The 20,136-nt window shown below is 43.6% G+C and overlaps 2 protein-coding genes across 2 annotated transcripts; both read right to left on the minus strand.

Annotated features, from left to right (window-relative positions):
- Positions 1-766: 766 nt before the first annotated feature.
- On the minus strand, positions 767-13,477 carry LOC112881662 (uncharacterized protein At1g32220, chloroplastic). Its single transcript, XM_025946453.1, has 10 exons — positions 13,241-13,477; positions 12,039-12,174; positions 11,229-11,317; positions 9,755-9,810; positions 9,625-9,680; positions 6,959-7,052; positions 4,494-4,573; positions 2,676-2,718; positions 2,147-2,238; positions 767-1,157 (listed from the first exon to the last, which is right to left on the minus strand). The coding sequence occupies exons 1-10, from the start codon at positions 13,306-13,308 to the stop codon at positions 984-986; spliced, it is 888 nt and encodes a 295-aa protein (XP_025802238.1). The 5' UTR covers positions 13,309-13,477; the 3' UTR covers positions 767-983.
- A 3,924-nt stretch (positions 13,478-17,401) lies between these two features.
- On the minus strand, positions 17,402-18,501 carry LOC112881030 (mitogen-activated protein kinase kinase 9-like). The gene has a single exon (XM_025945741.1). It carries the CDS (start codon positions 18,499-18,501, stop codon positions 17,497-17,499), a length of 1,005 nt encoding a protein of 334 aa, XP_025801526.1. The 3' UTR covers positions 17,402-17,496.
- Between the last annotated feature and the right edge of the window lie 1,635 nt (positions 18,502-20,136).

The raw sequence follows: 20,136 nt of genomic DNA on the forward strand, positions 1-20,136 counted from the left end.
AGCGGTTCAACTTTTCTGCAGCTGCTTTAAAAAAGCTGATTTTGTATTGTACAAATTTGAAAGCAGATTGTACCCTGCTTTTGCAGCTTTTCCGAATTTGTGAAAACTACGCACCTACTATTGGTCACATATATACCCTTTCAATTTTTTTATATATAAGAAAATAAAGATTTTCATATATAGAAAAATAAAAATACAAAAATACAAAAAAGTTAACTCCAAATATTTTCATATATATAAAAATAAAGATTTAAAGGAAAAAGAATTTGATCATCACAAAGAAATATTGTATACTGTCAATTTGCATAAAGATAATATATAATTTTTTCACAGTCGATAACTCGCAGCAGTTTGAACCAAACGACTTTCAACTTTTTCGTAGCAGGTATCTCACAGCAGATTTTTCACAGCAGACATCTGACAGTAGCTTTTTCGTAGCTCACAGCTGAACCAAACGCACGCTTACACGGGCTCAAGGCCCAGAGGCCCAGATACGCTCGAGTCAACTCAGCAGCCCAAGCTTCCTCTACCCACTGGTAGTACGGCCCATAACACGATGCTAACAAAGAAACGAACTTAGAGTTGGGCTATGATTGTAGAACTCTGTGTGCTCCGGTTGTAAGCAACATATCCTTTAACGCCAATTTTAGTTTAGCGGAAAGAATACAATATACAATGCAAATCACCTGGTTTGTTTTCCAAAGAGAGCCGACACTTAGGGATGAGCGCAATACTTTTTTATGTCGGCTCTGCATCTCATCAATTATTTAAGGCACGAAAAAGGTCACATGTTGGCTTTCTAATTATTGATTTCGTCTTTACATCAGTTAATCAAGGATACCACTACGTGTAAAATCAACCATGAAACGGCTGTAAAAAGGTCACATGTTGGCTTTCTAATTATTCATTTCGAGCAGATACAAACACCAGGTAGATCTGGTAGGTACGGGCACACGTATATGTCATCCTTTACATGCGACTGTTTACTTTTGCTCGCTGTATCGCATGATCCCATGGACATCAACGATGCCGGGGGGGAACACCGGATCTGTCGCTGCTCTCACCGCAACCTTAGCAACGGAGGTAACACTCACTGGGGGTGTCAACAGCGGACCAACAAGTGGTAATCTGGTCAGTGGCTTTACGTTTTGGAGCACCTGCAGAGATAGATCACCTTCACATTTAATCAAGGCACAATGTGAAGAAATTCGTAACGAAATAAATCATGTAAACCACTAGGCAAACAATAATTTGCATTGAGAACTATGAAATAATAATCACAGCAGTTTCTGCCAGCAAATCAAGGAGGAGCGTAGCTGGGTTGGACGACCACATTAATACACAATAAATCATTGATATAATAGTTCTGACAAAGAAATAGAAAATAGCCACAACAGTTGCCACCAATTCTCTTTGCTGTATAAGGCATGAAAGATGCATTTCTGTATGGCAGTCAATCAATGATCCCATACGTTAACTTCTTTGGAAAACCTCGTCTCCAACTACATCCACCCTTTTATCTTTTGGGAAGATGGAAAGAGAGGGGTTTTGGTCAATGAATTTATCAGGAACTAATCCAATTAAAACCCTTCATTGCCATGAGGGACAAGGACAGGTTGTAGAAACATTTAGTTTGCTGTCCTATCAAAAGAGAAACACATCTAGTCAGCCACCTTGCAGTGGTTGCATTTGGCATGCAGTGGCTTCTCAAAAAGGTAATTTATACTAAAATATATTTTTGTTTACTTGCCGGATCAGTGCTAACTAGTTTCAAAATAGCATTTAGCTGCTGTCGGCGGATGCTTTTTCACAAACTGTGCACATTACTTATTTCAAATATAGCAGTTACGATTTCAAGAGTGGCATTATTGCCACCGCGACCCCTAATTGAAGATTTGCCATCCAAATTTGGCACTGAAAGTATTTCAATTCAGTTTGATTTGCCACTGGATTATACATGAATTACAATTACAAATCCATGGGAAAGGACCTATCACAACTGATTTTAGAAGCATACTTCCAACTAGTCTATTCCCGATGGCCGAAAACAAAAATATGCCAATGCCAAATATGCATATCACCCATAATAATAGAGCTCCACCTATCTTTACATGAACTGAAAGAAGCGAGGAGAGAGAAACCTCACCATTTCCATAGGGGCACCAACAACACCAAGAGGTATCTTTACACTGCCCACTCGACGAGTTCCATGAATAAAACCAGGCCTCAGTATCACTCCTAAAGGAACCAAAACAAAAAAAAGAATATGAAACCATCGTGCAAGTGTCAGACTCCAAGGATGGGGGCAGATAAACACGTTTTCAGTGTGTGTGGGGGTGGGTGGGGTGGGGGGGGTGCAGTTTGGCCTCCACTAACGTACACACATGTAGCAAGTGTTTGCCTCACATCCAAAATCTACTTACGGTGGAATGAGCCTCCATACGCATAGTACCACTTATGCTTTCATCCTTGCGACGTGTAAAAGGATTAACATAGAGGTGCTATACTTGGAACACAAAGGCTTATACACGGGCCTCAACCCACCTAAACTTCCAAGGTGACGCTAAACCATCAACACTAGACCACATGGGCCAACACCACTAGTAACACGCTGCTAATGGGCTGGGGCATTATATTAACCAACTGAAATTGGCCAACAATCAAATATAACTTACCTCCATAGGTGAACTTTGACAGCAATTCAGCTTCAGCAGCTCTCTGAACAAAAAAAAATGTTTACATATATACATCAATTATTGCCAACAACAGACTTACAGAGGGACACAAACTGCAATGCGATGCAATGGAACAACGGTGTCAGGCTTACTCCCTCAGCTTCCTAGTACTAACAACTTCTGACTAGCTCACTCATAACTAGGAAATTAGCTTTCAATAGAAGCAACTGAAATATTGCCCGAACAAGATAGTGTGGAGCACTGTATAGGTTTAACAATGCCATATGTGCCAACTAGTCAAGAATTTAGAAACCAACAAATAGTGCAAATTTATTGTTTTTCCAAGTCATAGTGGCAAATGCTATTAATGCGAACTCCTTATGCTTGATTGTAATTTCAGTATTAGCTATGTGGTGTACACAATAGAAACAAATCTAGAATTCTTCATATATATAGGGGGCAGGTATGGAAAAAGGAAAAGTACAAGGATACTGAAGAAAAGCACTATGGAATTTTTGAAAAGGTGCAACGTCTTATATAAGACAAAGAACAACACAAATGAATGAATGAATGCTATCATGAATGCATCATAAACCTAACACAAATATTTTTTTCCATGATTGCATTGTTTAACCTATTCATAAGAAAAAAAGAGAATGAATCAAGGAAACAGATACAAGCATTTAAAATATGATAACAATGTCTTTTATCGAAAAACACTGGTGACAATAAAGAAATGCACACCCTTAAGACTATCATATACTGCCCCTTTGGTACAAAGTGTAAGGCCCCATTTGGCACCGCTCCATCGGCTACGCTCCTCGCCGGATTCCATGGCACTGCCAAACGGCGAAAATGGCACCTGATTCTCCAATGAATTGAGTGGAATCGATTGGCGTTTTTGTACATCGGGTGGGGAGCGCAAAAACCTGCTCCCCCTGATTCCCTTCGGCTTCTGCCCCCTCAGCTGCGTCTGCCGAGCATCCGCCCACCACCCGCACGCCTGCCGTTAGCTCGTCCTCGCCCGCATCCCGGCCGCCTAACGCGCTCATCCTTACCCACCTGACCGCTCGCCGGCCGCCCGTTGCGTTCATCCTCGCCCGCACGCACGCCGGCAGCCCGTCCTCGCCCGGCCGCCCGCCACCCCACGCTCGTCCTCGCCCGCACACACGGCCGCCCCACACTGCTCAGGCCTCGGCGGGCCCTCGCGACCTCGCCCGTCCGTCGGCCGCCCCACGCTGGTTGTACTCGTCCCCTGTCCACAGGAGTCCAGGAGGAGGAGCTCAATTCGCTGCTCGGCGAGGTCGATCCGCTGGAGGAGTAGCTCGATTTGTTGCTCAGCGTGGTTGATTCGCGAGAAGTGCAGCTCCATTCGTTGCCAGTGTGGATGAGGGTAGCCATCGCTTGAAGCTGGAGCCATGGAGAGCGCCACCAAACGGTGTATTTGAGGAAGAGGAGCGGCTGGGAGCGAGAGCAGCTGGAATCGAGGAGCGGAGCGGAGAAGAGTAGATTTGGAGTGCTACCAAACGGGGCCCAAGTTGTTTTAGGACACTTGCTCAATCTTTTTATGTTTTTTACCATTAATATATAAAAATTATGCAGATTGAAAATATAAAATGATACCACTAGATTTATGGAAAATACTTTCATAATATATAATTAACTTCAGTTGCATGAACATATTTTCAAACAAATTGGTAGGCTAAGACTCATCTAGGAGACCCTGGAGATGCGTAAATGACTTGAATTTTGGGGATCAGATGGAGCAAAAGTTAATTTCCAAGTATACATGGCATATCAATAATATTGAGAAGTTACCTTGCCATCGTAATAACCTTTCAATAAGTAATTCACTAAACCGAAGTCTGCAGCCGACACATATACAAATCTCTTTACACCTGCAGGTGAAAACAAGTAAATTAAAAGGCAAAAGAAGATGCTTCTCAAATAAACTAAATTTCGTTTGCATTTTTGTCTGCTAAAATAGAAAATAATGGAATTTTAAGAACCGATTGGAAAATTAAATAAAATTCAACAGTTGTGGACCAGCCTAATGCGAATATATTAACAGAATCATATCTGCAAGCATAAGTAATAGATTGCACCCAATACTTTTTGGATACTGATAAGTGTCAAAACCTGAATTGGTTACAGCTCCCTCATTCGGAAGAGAAAATTTGGGCATAAAAAATGTTTTAGACATAGAGTTCCATGTCAAAATCCAACTCAAACATGGCATGTCATATTCAGCAAAAAAATTATGGTCATGAGACTTGTTATTCGAATATGAGCACGAGTGTCAGAACCAGACTCCACATGCTTTTGTCTTGACACAGATGTCCAGGTAACACGAACTGCATTGAACCAGGATTCATGCAAGCAAACAAAAATGGTAGGGAGGGATGGAAACTTAAAAGTTCGAGCTGTATATAACTAATGTGTAAGCTGCAGCTCAATAGGCCCTCCAGTCTACAGTTGGCACATGAGGCCCATGTTGTGTTTTGTCTGTGTTATGTTTGCCAGCACATTTTCGTTTAACTCTGTTTCAAACGGTATAACAATGGGATTGTAGGAAGCACTAGCCAGAAATGGCTCTTACCAGAGCTTAGCCTGCGCCCTTCTCCCTCTTTTCCTCTATTCATTTTCCCCCCAAACCAAGTGTGTTAGCAATGTCTATTCTCTTGAAGCATGTCTAGTGTTATTAAACGAATTCCCTCTTATTACATTTATAACCTATTCAACGAATATCTATTTATCTACCATGTCCGAACCCCCATATCTGCCTAAGGTGTATGAAGTGTCAACATAGCATCATATGTCCGCAATCTTTCGCTTTAGTGAAATGATACGCAATTCTCCTGCATTGTTCGAGAAAAACAATATGTGCAAATCGTATCCTCTTTGTAAGGTACCACATCCAAAATCTGCTTTGTGAATAGAATGGGACTGCATATGCGCCCTATCTTACACTTTCCTCCTTGCTTTGTGAAAAAGGGTTGATCCAAAGGTTCTATGTTGGGAACAACCAGATTATATGCTGGCTCCCACCCACCTAAACTTCCAAGGTGGCAGTAGACCACACCACCACTGCCCACACAGACCAACACCACCACTACTAACATGCTGCTAACAGGCTAGGGTATTTCATAGCCCCACCCCTTTTAACGCCCAGAAACACCCCTAAGTACATGCCTTCGGGCCATGCCACAAGCCTATCCACAAGCAAACATGCACATGCAGCGAGGGCTCATGCTCATATGTAACACCACGGGTCCAAAATCTGCTTATAACCTAGCTCCAACGTGGAACAGGTCTGTATATGCATAGCACCTCACACGTTCATCCTTGCTTCATGTAAAAGGGTTAACAAGGAGGTCCTATGTTTGGAACAAGGATTATAAGCTGGCTCTCACCCACGAACCCACCTAACCACACTACCACAACGACACCATTGGGCCACATAGGCCAACAGCACCACTACTAATAGGCTGCTAACGGGCTATGGTATTACACTCTTCCTGATATTATTTTCTATTTTCTATTTTTTTTACCTCTTGGTTCTTGGTGGGGTTGATGACTATTCACTACCCTACCCCACTTGCTTGGGATAAAAGGATTTGCTATTGTATCAAGTAGCTACGGTTTGGAACTAGTCAGATAAAGTTGAATCAAGAAAGGCAAACATTCATACCAAGTAGAACACTTTTATCAACCATTTATTTGTAGCTTAGCCCATAGAGCCACCCTGTGAGTACAAAACACTCAACCATGGCGAGAAGCATCCCCCTGGTTTTGCCTTAAGAGAGGGGCGCACCAAACCCTTTATGAACATACTCACAAGTCACAAGACCTGCGAGAACCTGGGTGGCCCCTAAACTAGATGCCCTGAAACTGAGCTATTGTTTGGTTCTCGGCCTGTGAGTAAAAAACATGAAAAGGGAAACATGTGCCCTATTTTATCAAGGAAAAGAGAAAGTAAAAAATTGAAACGACGGTGAAGCCATACAAATATCAATTCAGTGTAAGCAAGCTGCAATCCTAAAACCCAACTGATATTTCTAGCATCTTCGAAGACCAAGGGACCACTTTATTTTTTTTTAATCACAGAAATGAGCCAGAAAATCAACATTATAATCATACAGAAAAGATGAATTCACTAAAAATAATTACGCACAGTATTTCAGTAAACCAAGCAAGGGAACGCAGGAGTTTTATCTCAGAACTGCAATCATAACCATGGAAAAACATAATTTTTCACAATGATGACATCAATAGTAATGTACCTTTCTCAGCTGCAGCCCTAATGGCATTGATGTTTGCAGTCCCATTAATCTTGTACATGAACGAATTTGACCCAAAACCTCCAACACAAGATATCTGCAATATTTTTTCTCATATGTTAGTGGTACATCAAACCAGTGCATGCTTGGATACTTCATGTAATAGTTACGTTATGAGTTATGACTTATTCAAGTCTCAGTACATAGTTGAAAAGTACCTGATATTTGAGGTATCAAGCCATACACTTCTTATTGTTCTAGCATTCCTAGAACCAGAACTGATGGTGAATACAGCAATTCTAGTTTGTTTTTTTTTTTGAAAAGATTACAATTCTAGTTTATCTACAGCTACATTATTGTGTAGAGATAAAAGGTGCCTCAGATGCTATCCATAAAACAGGGATAATAGTGGTTGAATCACTGTTACTATGCACTAGGAATAAGAAAATAACTAGCAATAGTCCATGAAAATTAAATTAACCTAGTCATAGAAGTTAAACAAGGGCAACAGCTTCATGATACTAAGTTAAAATCGGAAGTCTGGGCCTCGAGGGTATTGGTGCCAATTGTTGGTGTGAGCCCTAGCCAAGTAGCACTTGTACATGATCATATCAGAATGGGCATAAATAGGTCCTGCAGCACCAAATGTCACATAAATGAAAGGGCATGCCAACACTGGCAGCATCACCAACATCATCAGATCCATACAAGCATCGTCCAGTGATGCCTATTTGAGTGCTGCTCAAAATTTGTGTACTGCTTGAGGTCCTAGAGTGCTGGACCTCTGGTGTCACATTTCAGAACTACTAATATTTTTTTTACAAAGTCCGATATTAAGACCTGCATGACTCAAATAAGTTTTGTAGCTATGAAAGATTTACTTAAAACAGTTGGTATAAACAAAACAAACACTAATACAAGTTTAGGAATTTTGCACATGAGATCACTTTATCCAAGTTCTTTCTGTTATGGCTGGGAGTGTGGGTGGTTCCTGAGATTGCCGGAACGCTCAATGGCTGGGTGAGGCTTATAGCTGCGTCTCCATGGGGCCATGGTGGAGGAACAGTACAACAGGAAGGCACTAAGGAAGGAGGGAGGAAGAGAGGAGAGGAGAGAGGATATGAACTTCTGCTTGACTTTAGCAGATACCTCTCCTTATAAAGATATGGTCCACTGCAACAAACCAAATCTCTTATCCTTATAAGCTAATCTCATCTAGAAGTTCAGCATAATGCGAAAGCAATAGGCAAGCAACTAAGCTGCCCACTTCACGTGATCCTTGTTGGGCTGCTTGTGGCATTGAATTTGTCCTGCCCAACATAACAGTTTCAAGTCCAATGAGCCTACGATTTTCCATTTCCAACAAATCTACTGATGGTAGACGGTGCAGCGAGGCAAAAATTATGCTGGCATTGGTACAGTACCATGAGTTTCCATGCTCAACTCGTAACTGTGACATTGTCTCAGACTAAGGCGTTGTCTAAATTGATTACAAAAAAAGTTGTTGAATTCATGCCATCTTTGGCTAGATTTTATCTATTGACCAAAACAAACTAGAAGCAATCGTATGGTTTCCCTCACTTTGAACAATAACTACTGATTTGCTCTTCTTTTTTTAGCCCCTGTTTGAATCTGAGTCTGCCGTTTGCTCCTGTTTTCACACACCGTTAGTGGAAAAAATAGGGAAAAAACCAGTGAAAGAAAGAACAGTGAGGGGGGAACAGAACTACCCATGAGCTTAAACTCTTGCCTGATGTGCAGCTAAACTTATTCTCTCCTCCCTCCTATCTGCTTGGTTGCAGGCAGCAGCGTGGCTGCAGGAAGGGAGCATGGGGCACATCAAGCAGACCGAGTGCTGGCGCATCGGCTGCGGGAAGGAAAAGAGCAGAAGGTTTGGCTTGTTTTGTCGACTTGTAGATTCATTCCTTAAGGTGTTGCCATTTGTGTGTACAGCCAAGAATGCGAAAATGCATTTCAACAATTGCTTCAATAGTGTCATGTTTTTGTGAGAGGTCATTTATTCTAAATATATGCAAACTTGATCAATTTTTGTAGTCAAAATTTTATCCAATTTTAGATGATTTATGATATCAAAATAGTTCCAGAGTTGCAAATTCAATTGAAAAGGTAGGGGTAATCGTGCAAGGGCAAAATTGAACATTGACTTAATAGCGTTAAGTGTTAACTGGCTTAGACGGAATAAGGGCAAAGTGAATGTTCGGTTTGAAAAACTAAGGCAATGGCGCAAATTCAAAAAAAAGGAGGGAAAATCGGCTGTTTGAATTCAAAGTAGAGGCAGACATGCAATCACCGCAACAATCTATGGCCATCCATGGCCATCACCTGTGCAGACTGCGGACATTTACTGTGCCAATATATTGTGGCATGTGTCACAAATATCATTTAGTATGTCCTAGTAAAAAAACTGGCTCCCATGTGAAACATGGAGAATTTGCGAACATGAAATTTGATTATGTGGTATCTTTCAGCTTACCCTGTGTTTAAGTGTTGAAAAATGTTGTTATTATATTGCCACCCTATAAACTATTCTGCATGGCACTATTAATATGCAAAAACGAAGTAAATAACAAAATCAACCATAAGAAAAGAAATTTGTACAACAACAGACTTAGCTCAAATGGTTTTGGGGATGGGGGTGGGAGGCTTACCACTGCAGAAACATCATCCATAGCATCCTTCAATGAAGATGGTTCCAGGAGGTTGCCTGTCCGATAGAAGAAGGTAGATATTAACTACGTTACCATTGATAGAACAAAGTTAACCTCAGTAGCAAGCAACCTTGATTCCATATAACTTTGTCAGCCCAAGATTCACTTAAGGATGGCTTTCCAGATCTAATGACAAAAAATAGCATTGGTAAGAATAAGAAACTACAGAACGCATTAAGAAGATGAACTTTAAGTATGAAAAGGTCCATTTTATGCCATTAACTATTCATTTATAACCTCATACAAAACGATGACTCGATTTACTCCCCCCTAAACTGTTCAAACAGGATCAAATCACCCTATATGATGAAATGGCTTCTTTTTGTCCTTCTCATACAAGTTGTGTCTTGGGTTCAAATTTTGTGTCGTGATAGTTGATGTTAGACCTTTTGTTACAAGAATGATTTAGATCTTTTTTAGATTATTTTCATTGGTCGGGAACATTTGATATTACTTTAACCATCAAGATATGGAAGTGCATGGAAAATAACCACTGGATTATCAATGTATTTTTCTAACATTGGTACTGGTGTGTTTTTTTTCTCAAATATGCCAGACAGCTGCTCATCATTGCATAAAGAGGAAGAAGAGCATAAAATACAACACACACCCCAAACCCTCCCTCCCTCATGCACACACACATACACACACACCCCACCCTAGGGGAGAAACAGAAAAGATATATTCCAGCAGGGGGTGACGACCAATTGCATAATTTGGGGCAATAAATCGAGTCAATATTTTTATAGGGAACCAAACAGACAAAGTGGATCGTTCAGGGTAGTAAAATGGATTTTTTTTTCCTTTTAAGCATATAGAAGTACCCAGGTACAATTATGAGATACTGTGTACTGTGACTGAACTATAGGCCAATCAAGCTAGTACCATAGATATTGACTCTAATTTATTTAGGAACTGCTTATATGTTCTTAATTTGTACTAAGAAAATCTCTTTAAGAATATTAAATTGACATATCTTCAGTTTGTATTGAATCAATCTGATTCTCCTTTCCAATTCTATAGAGGGTTTGCAATTTATCCTAGTTCTGGACTCTGGTTTTGTGCTGACTGCTGCTGTTCATACTTTATACTATAGTTTACCACCAATTTTGCTCTTTTAACAAGAAAGTTGGAAAAGGGCTCATGGGACATGAATTTCTCTAGCCTGATCCATATAACAAACACTCCTCACAGCAGTAAATTGATGGCTAGAACTGCACAACTGAAGACAGGAGAATGAGATGTTATCATCATTAATGCTAAGTCCACAAAAGGAATCAACAGAAACTTGGTCAATTATCATTTATTTGAGGATTATTGTTGGTTGCAGTTTTCCATGTATGATATCCGAACAAAGTTATGTGGTGATCTTTAAGTTGACACCCTAGTCAAGTATAAATTTTATTATCATTTGGATGTTTCTAGCCTATTTTATAATGGTTTTTGACATATTACAAGCAAAACTTAGCGTATCTTAATAGAACAGAAAATCAGAACAAATAGTGTAGTATGAAATAAGAGAACAAACTAGCTTATGGAGTTACCGATTAAGACTAGAGACAACAAATCCTTTGTCCAAAGCCTCTTTGCAAACGTGTGATCCAACAAAACCACTTCCTCCGAGCACTAGCAGCTATACCAACAAAGATGTCAGAAGCAGCTCAGTAATCTTCATAAACTATAATTTCAATAAATTAAGAAAAGAATGACTGGAAGCACATCCTTTGTTCCTACAAAACACAGGAGAGCTGCATTTCATTTCATTAATTAGAGAAAACAAAATTCAAAGAAGGGGTCATAAGGATCCATATAAAGCAGTTACAGGCACGCCACTCACAAATTATTTAAATGACCAGAGCACCTATTTGGACTAAGAGTCCAGATAAGCGATCTTGACCTATAGTTGCAAATTCATTGGCTATTACATGTAAAAAAAAGACCATGAAAAGCAAGAATGATTGATAAGATATATCACTCTCAAACCTCTTAAATGTAAGTCGGGTTACAGTAAGGAAGATAAAGAGATTATCGATAGTGATTTCTGAGTTTCCTAAATAGTCTCTCCAGCACTGAAAAAAAAAAACCTTGTGTTTTCTCATGGGCAAGCATGGATAATTGGTTTACCACCAAATTCACCATTAAGGTCATTGCATAACGATTGTTCAAAAACATGATTGACTGACAGAAAGGACAGATAAATCATAGAAACATGGAGCACATGGATAGGAACAGAGTAAACGTACAAAGCTTTACAAACTTCAACAAAATAATCTCCACAAACAAGATCCTACATGAAAATACATTTCCACTACGCTAGAGGCAAACTAGAATCTCATCTTCCCCAACATCATTACCTTGTCTGGAGAAGGTGGTTTCACCTTCACAGTTTCTGCCTCCTCCACCTTAAAAGGCTCCTCGATGTGCTTCGGATCACTGGGTATAGCACTGCTGAAGAATGCATTCCCAGTGTTCAGCAAGACCGGTGATGAGCTGTCGGAACCCCCAACACAAAGGAGAATTAGCAATCTCACAAAAAGGCAAATAGCAGCCCAACTGCCTAGAAGCAATGTAGCAATCAAGAATACGCCGGAAACAGGCCCGGCCCTGGGCCAGAACAAACAAGGTGATCACCCAGGATCCCCATAGTCTGGGAGTAACCCTGTCTTGCAAGTCTACAAATGCAGCCAAAGCGCCCTTGCTGCTCACGGTCAAGTAATCACATGGAGCACTCGTAGCTGGCCATCTGTTTCTTCCCTGGGTGGTGACGTACCAAAGCGCGGCCATGACTATTAATTGAGGACCAACATACCCACCTGTGTTTTCACTAATTTCTCTTTTTTTCCCTCCTTTTTCACTCTGCAACAAGCATTTTGGTGGTTCTTGGGTTTTCTGGTTCAGTAACTAGGTAAACGGTTGCGAATCATTCTTGTTACTGTTAGCCTGCATGTTGTCATTCTACAATATGCAATGCAAACAATTAAAGCTAATGCCATAAGAGATTGAAAAGGCGATACATCTGGCCAATTCTGCTCATATTCTCACACAAGGGTTCTGCTATCTGGAACATATCAATATCTCCATTTACACTTCGATTCAGGTAAAACAACTAGCCTTGTTCTAAAACGCCTTAAGATAGGATAGGGCAGATGGAGGCCTACAAAAAAGCAATCAATTGTATTATCTTATTATACAAGAACATTAACATTCTTTTTTCAGTGATGATGAGAGTGAGTATCCATAAGTAAACATATATTAGCTGCAAACGTCTTAAATCTTAACACTAGAGTAATGATCAACATGTAGTTGTACTTTGGAAACACAGTCCACACAGCACATTTTGTAATCAATGGATAATTGAGGGGGGAATGCATATATCTAAACTAAGGGCCTCCTCTTTCTATTTCGCCCAGGCCTACCAAACAAACCGCGGCTCGTTCTCCAATCAATTCGCTCTAAGTCTAAAAAATCCCCTCGACCTACAGAATTGCCGCATGACCCAAAAGAACCCATCCACCGCAATGCCAAATATTACGCAGGACATGAGGGGATCGCTCACCTGAGATGGGAGGTGTTGGCGGAGGTGGAGGAGGAGGAGCGGATCAAGCGGGCCACGGCCGACCTCATCGCCGCCGCACCTGTACTCACGGTGTTGGCGAGGGCAAAGCGGGGAAGGAAGGAGGAATCGCGTGCGGATTGCGGTTTGCGGGAGGGAGGGGAAGGGAGGGGAGGGGAGGGCAGGGCAGGGGAAGGGGTTCAAGGCTTCAAGCCTCCAGGATCTGGTGGCGGCGTGGCGCTTCTGGGTGGAGTGGAAGCGCAGGCGAGCAAGTGCCGCAGCCAGGGGGCGCCACGTCCGGGTCTAGCGTGTGGTGCCAAAGCGGCCGAATCAGCTAGGCAGCGCACATTTCAGAGCCAGCTTGGTTGGATGTTAAAATATTAACATATTAAAAATATAAATGTTTAGTTGGATGTTAAAATATTAGCATGTTAAAATATAAGCAAGTCAAAACGTGAGCATACCAATTCTTTTACTAAAATCTTGACAAATTTATAATAACACTTGATTATGTGGGCTACTTCTTTTGACCTTCGATCAAACGAGTGTCAAAATTTATGAACTTGCCTATATTTTGGCATGCCAACATTTTGGCAGCGAACCAATCAGACCCTGAATTTAAGGTGGTTGGTGACTTAGTTAAAATTCATTTCTTTGCCGATACAATTTAAATTTAAATTTAAATTTAAATTTTTTTCATGATTTTTTTAAAACGTCATATGCTCATGTTATATTTTAATTTATTCTATTTGTAAAAAATTATTGTGAGTAAACCGAGCTATGGGCGATGGAGGTCAATCGAACAGGACGGGTTAGGGATTGCATAGATGATTTATGGAAGGAGGATTTTAGTCATCTTTGATGACATATAGAAGTTATTAGAACCGGATCGGAGGTTAAACCGGTGGTGTCATTGGTTCAAGGTTCAACTTGTATGAGCCTTTGGATCAAGTGGACAATAGTATTGATATGCTAATTAGTTTCATTCCCAGGAAGTGTTGATGGGTTACCATCAGAGCATATGGTTGCTTGTGATAGGCTGCAAATATTTAGCGTATCTAGGGGCTGTTTGGAGTGCCGCCTAACCCGCCACGGCGCGCCACACTTTTTCCGCCGCAGGTGTGGCGGCCGTTTTGAGCGCCACAAGTTAGGCAGGGTGTGGCGGGTTAGGCGGCACTCCAAACAGCCCCCTATACTATTGAATCGCTCGGTCCAACAGGTCAGACCAGTTGAACCGTGAAAACCATAACACTGACGTAACGCGGTGACGCCGAACGTATTCGCTGTGATCATTACCCACTTCTGTCTTGCCATTATTGAGATAAAAGCATAAATTTTAGGTCCTCAGGATCATGTACAGAATCATCTCGAGGTTTGGATTTCAGGCAATCTGATGATCATCATCTTCCCCAGTTAGATCTTGGTCGGTTGCAAGGGAATTGAATGCAAATACTAGCAGTCGCGCACGACGGCTCGTAATATGGTCCCAGAAGCCACATAAGTGGACTTTTTAGTTTATATTGGCCCATGACGGCATGCTTTTGTCAGATGAGAAGCCAGCACCACCCGCATTGACGTGTTGTACGGAATTTCGTGCAAACGCATGTTAAAGAAAAAAATATAGCTTGCAAACTAGATATTAAATCAAATGCCGATAACGTTATTGTGTTTCTCTCGATCGAGATCTTCAAAACTAGACCAAACTTGACAATATTTGCATAAAAATTATATTTTCTAGAGCATTTTCTTATAAATATATTTTCTAGAGCATTTTCTTATAAATGTGGATAAAAATATATTTCTGACCCAAGTATTTATCCTAATGATACGAAATACACCTTATTATTTTAAACCGAGGAAGTATGTCAAGTCCCTCCCATCGCACCCAAACATCATATCCATCCATTAGTGTAGAGATAACCATGCCATATGCGGATGACGTGATAAGAGATCACAACTAATTTCTTTTTTTCTTTCATATAATAAATAAGAAAAGTGATAAGTGAGAAGATGATGGATTGCACCATTCAACACCGGAGCAGGTACGAAGAAAGCGAAGGCTTAACACAAGATGTTCTAGCTTCACAGTCAAATTATTCCACCTTCACAATCAAATTGTTCCAACTAAACATGTATCTGAATTTAAGCAAGTCTAGTCTTAATTTGAACATCTTGTCATGAAGAACACAATAATAAAGTCGGTTTCTAATTTAAGTATTTGGTTGGAGAAGTATTCATATTTTTTCATTTAAAATTGTAGCTGTCCATTAGCTCTGGACAAACCAAAGGTAAATAGGCCAAAAGGCCCTCCTAGCCCATTAGCAGTAATGGGCTGAACTAAAGCACCTTTTACAAAGGATCCAAGACCGCGGGAGGCCAAACGCCTCCCCGGAACATGGCGGTCTCTTCGTGGAGAAGGGATTCACTTAACGACGCATTTAATGCGCCCGCCCTGCTACGATCGGACGAGGCCCACAGGCGGCGTGCCTTCCCCGTAAAACAACATGATTACGAGGGAGGCGTGCTCACAAACGGCGGGGTGACCAGAGCAGATGGAGCCCCCTCCCAGGTCACGTCCCATCAATTGGTGATGGACGGTGGGGTGGCCCCAGCCACTTGCACCTCCTGCCGCATCGGGCAGGCATGGAGATGAGCGCCTGCGGTCCCGGGCAACGCATAGAAAAGACCCCCGAACGATGCACGGAGCACGGGAGAGATCCCGAGGCATCCCGGGGTCCCTCGAGGAGGACACTGGGAGACGACAACCCCGGCTCACAGCGCAGGACCCTGACGGGCGGGCGCCACTTGCAAGCCGGCGCTTTCATAAGGCACCACATTCACACTTAAGGCAGTAAGTGTCTTCCCGGAGCCCACGGGGAGGCTATAAATAGAAATAGAATAGATGAGCAACGTTTAAAAGGATGGAATCAGACTCAATTGAATACAACTATCAGCTCCGCATAGGATGTAGGTCGCTACACTCATAGCGGTCCGAACTTGTCTAAACCCCTTCGTCACACGGCCGGAATTCTACTGCGTATTACATCTCTGACCGAATCTCTAAACGGAGTTCCCACGAATCGCTGCTCGCAATACTCACCCACCATCAGTAGCCTTTTACTCTCATTACGTGTGCTAGTCCATCATCACAAGTACAGCCCATATAAATAGCGTATGGACCTTCGCACTCGGTTAGGGTGGGCAGCGTGGCTTCTGTGACGCATCAGTTTCTAATCATGCGTATGGCTCGGAACACCCCCCCCCCCCCCCCCCCCCAATTGAAAGGGGATTACAGGGCAACAAGTCAAAATCTCACTCAATTCCCTTCCAACCCTCCTCAATCCTCTTGTGGAGGAAATTAACCGAACAAGACCTTAAGGAGATCAATAACACATCCTCATTGTCTACAGCCTACAGGTGAAAGCCCCTGACAAAAGATAGACCAGTTTGGCTCATTTGCAGGTATCCCAAGGAATTAAGAGATTCAGATTCCTCAACAAAATAATTGATCACCACATGGATCCCAAAGGATCACTTGCTGATCCTCTACGATTCTAGTCAAGAGCCGACCATTGAGCTTATGCTGAAGTCGTACCAAAGATTTCAAATACTGAAGCACATCTCTCTGGCCTGAAATCTGAAGTATTGCTTACTGTGTTGTTTTCCAACCAAACACACCAGAACTTGTGGTACTCGTCACTGGCCTCTGGTGCACATTCGCCGAACGTGGGCAGTGGATGGCAGGCTCAACGGCGAGTTCGACACGCAGCAGATGGAGCATGTGCTCATCAGAGCCTCGATCACTGCCTCAGTGTGCACACACCCCGAACGTGGCCAGCAGCCGTCCATGGCGGTGCTCCTGTTGAAGGTCGAGGTCTGCAACCGTGTGTGTACGCCGGAGGATTCGTGCCATCTACAGAGCAATGCGCGTTGTGACTACTTCGCGTTTTTGTGCATGCTTTCACTGTAAGTGAAGTAGTTCAATCAGAGAAATAAACGCGCCATGTCAAAATTCTCAGCCAGGAGAGTAACAAGTCGAGAAGACAAGATGCACAAAGAACAAGCATGCATCAAAGTTCTCATCCACTTTTTTGCTGCTGGCAAAAGATCCAATCCAAATTGGATGAACACAAGTTATCACATACATCATCGAGGACACAAGTTATCGAATATGTTAATCAGCGAAAGAACACACAGTTAATCTGAAGAATCCATTTACACAGATCCCGTCCACTCCTCGACGACGTAATCTGCTGCCGCTACAGCGTCTCGACGATGAGGTCCCGCAGCGCGCGCCTTGACGCCTCGACGTCGCGGCGAGTGAGGAACGGGTGCCGGAGCAGCTGCGGCACCGTGGCGCGCCGCGTCGGCTCCCACTGCAGGCACGCGGCCACGAACCCGCGCAGCTCCGCCGACGCCTCTGCTTCTTCCGGCACGCGCAGAGGCTCCCCGTGGCAGATGGCCAGCTCCAGCTCCGCCGCAGACGCCTTGTCTGCATCCGGCACGACGGCGAACCGGCCCAAGAAGAGCTCCAGGACGGTGACCCCGAGGCCCCACACGTCGGCGGCCATGGCACCGTGCGGCCCGGCGCGGGCTCTCGGCGCGAACCGCTCGGGGCTGAAGTAGGCGAGAGTCCCGGCAGTGATGGGCACCTGGAGGCGCTCGCCGGCGCTGCCGTAGAGGATCCTCGACGTGTTGAAGTCGCTGATCTTGATCTCGCCGCGGGAGCTGGCGAGGAAGTTGTCCGGCTTGACGTCCAGGTGCGCGACGCCGCGCGAGTGCAGCTGGGCCAGCCCGACGACGCAGTGCGCGGCCGCCTCGGCGAGCGCCAGCTCGGGGACTCCCCTGCTCCCCCGGTGGCGCCGGCACAGGACGCGGCCGAGCGAGCCGGCGTCCATGAACTCGAGCGCGAAAGCGGGCTCGCCGGCGGGCCCGCGGAGCAGGGCGTGGCAGTCGACGACGTGCGGCGACCCGGCGGCGCGGCGGAGCACCTCGGCCTCCTCCTCCACGTCGGGGTCCGCGTCGAATGACATCTTGAGCGCGAACACCGCACCGGTGCGGCGGTGGCGCGCCTTGCTGACCCTGGCGAAGCCGCCCGCGCCGAGGTCGCCGATCCAGTCGAGGTCCGACAGCCGCAGCTCCTCTGGCGCCGGCGCCGGCGCCGGCGCCGGCGTTGGTGCCGGAGCCGCTGGGACCCTCATCATCATCTGGTGCGGGAGGCAGCCGGCCAGGTGGGGCGCGATCGGGAGGACGGAGCAAGCCATCGGATGCGCGGCGCGGTGGTGCAGTAGGCGACGGCAGCGAGATGCAAGATGCAACGGGGGAGGGGCGAGGGCTGCAGACGCGCAAGATGGGAGGGAAGCAGTGGAGGCGCTGGGATTATTTATGGCGCGGGATGGATTGGAACGCACGTCTCGTTGGAAGTTTGGAACCGAATCGAACTCGATGCGGAGTCGCGTCTGAGGCGGTGGCGATTCTTTCCATATTTGGAACGGATGGCGGGAACAGAGTCCGATTGAGCAGCGGAGGGAGCGGAGAAAACAGCTGGAGAGCGGTGGTCGGACTCGGACACCATACAGCAAAGGCGCGTCTCCTTTTCAGCGTCGCGCAGTACAGCTGGGAGCTGTGGTTCCGCTTCACCTTCCTGCTGCTCGTTCGGCGTTCGCGACGCGCAGTACAACAAAGTTTGACTAGCGTGCTGTCTGAAACTGGATTCTTTTGTGCATTTCAGCTCATTTAGTAACTGGTAGTTTCACTTACACCTGCAAGCCTGAATTTTCGGTTATCTGTATCCAATGTCATCTACCATAAAAATCTGAATAACAGAACCACATTGTAATAGAGGTTGGTTTGCATCTGAATTTTCCATTCTCTGTATTCATTTTCTATTCTCTGAATTCAGTTCTGAATCTTCAGGCTACCCAAGTACCACCAAATGTAATTGCAGCTGCTACAGATTGTAGCCTTAGGTACTCTAATCTCAGGATAATATGAAATGTGTGCGAGCTTGTTCTGCAGCACAATTCCTATTTCTTCTGTGAAACAGATATGTTTGTGTCTTTATTGAGTTGGGTCTGATGTCTTGTTGGCTTTTCTTTAGTTGATAATTGTGACACAGAGGGTCTGGAGAACAGTGAACTTCCAAATGAACTATGGTGCTCAATTAGCAGGGTAATGATTTTTGGATCATTTTCTCCCCATGTTGTGTTCATCATTGAAATCCATGAGCTTATTCCCTCAAAAATCCAGACGAGTGGAGGGTGTAATGCTGGACCTTTTTGCGGAAGAATGGCTGGAACTTCCGAAAGAGAATTGAGGGATAATTTCTTCAATTCTTCAGGCTGATAGCCCGTGAAGTTCTTTTGTTTCTGTCTCTGGTTTTAAGCAGCCGAACTTAGCAGTAGGAGTACTGCTGTTGCCTGGTGTCTTTCATGCTTTGTTGCGTCAGTAGAGTTTCTGGTTTGAAGTCTGTTTTCTTCGCAGTCTGTGTACTGCATTTGTCTTTTGTTGGATGTGGACATTCACCGGGATTTTCCTTTATCTAAAAGAATTCTCTCAAAATCCGTAAGCATAAAACATATTACTACATACTAAGTGAAACTGGTTCAATTGTCTACGTAGCTACATTCTGATACGTGCTAGTTCCAAGGAAAAAATTTGAGGTGATTCCAAGAGCAAACAAGACATCTGCATGTACTTCAATTGTATCCACTCAAGAGCATTTAGCCTGCAATTATTTCACTTAGAGCATATCAAACAATCTCCTTTTCCCCAATAAACTGATAATATTAGGAAGAAAATAAATTCCAGCAGTTCCCCAAAATCTCTTCCTTTTCCAATAATTATTAGGATATTCCAATATTTCACTTCCAACTTCCCTCAAATAAAGGAGAATTATG

This window comes from Panicum hallii, chromosome 2, assembly GCF_002211085.1.
Source record: "Panicum hallii strain FIL2 chromosome 2, PHallii_v3.1, whole genome shotgun sequence".
In the NCBI taxonomy this organism is placed as follows: domain Eukaryota; kingdom Viridiplantae; phylum Streptophyta; class Magnoliopsida; order Poales; family Poaceae; genus Panicum; species Panicum hallii.

What these genes read in the sequence shown, in the direction of transcription:
- LOC112881030 (XM_025945741.1), bottom strand. Translation starts at nt 18,501, where the DNA reads ATGGCTTGCTCCGTCCTCCCGATCGCGCCCCACCTGGCCGGCTGCCTC.
- LOC112881662 (XM_025946453.1), bottom strand. Translation starts at nt 13,308, where the DNA reads ATGAGGTCGGCCGTGGCCCGCTTGATCCGCTCCTCCTCCTCCACCTCC. An exon ending in GTTGTCTCTAGTCTTAATCG is followed by an intron (nt 9,811 to 11,228) that starts GTAACTCCATAA and finishes TTTTGTCATTAG; the next exon opens with ATCTGGAAAGCCATCCTTAA. An exon ending in TGGATGATGTTTCTGCAGTG is followed by an intron (nt 7,053 to 9,624) that starts GTAAGCCTCCCA and finishes AAAATATTGCAG; the next exon opens with ATATCTTGTGTTGGAGGTTT.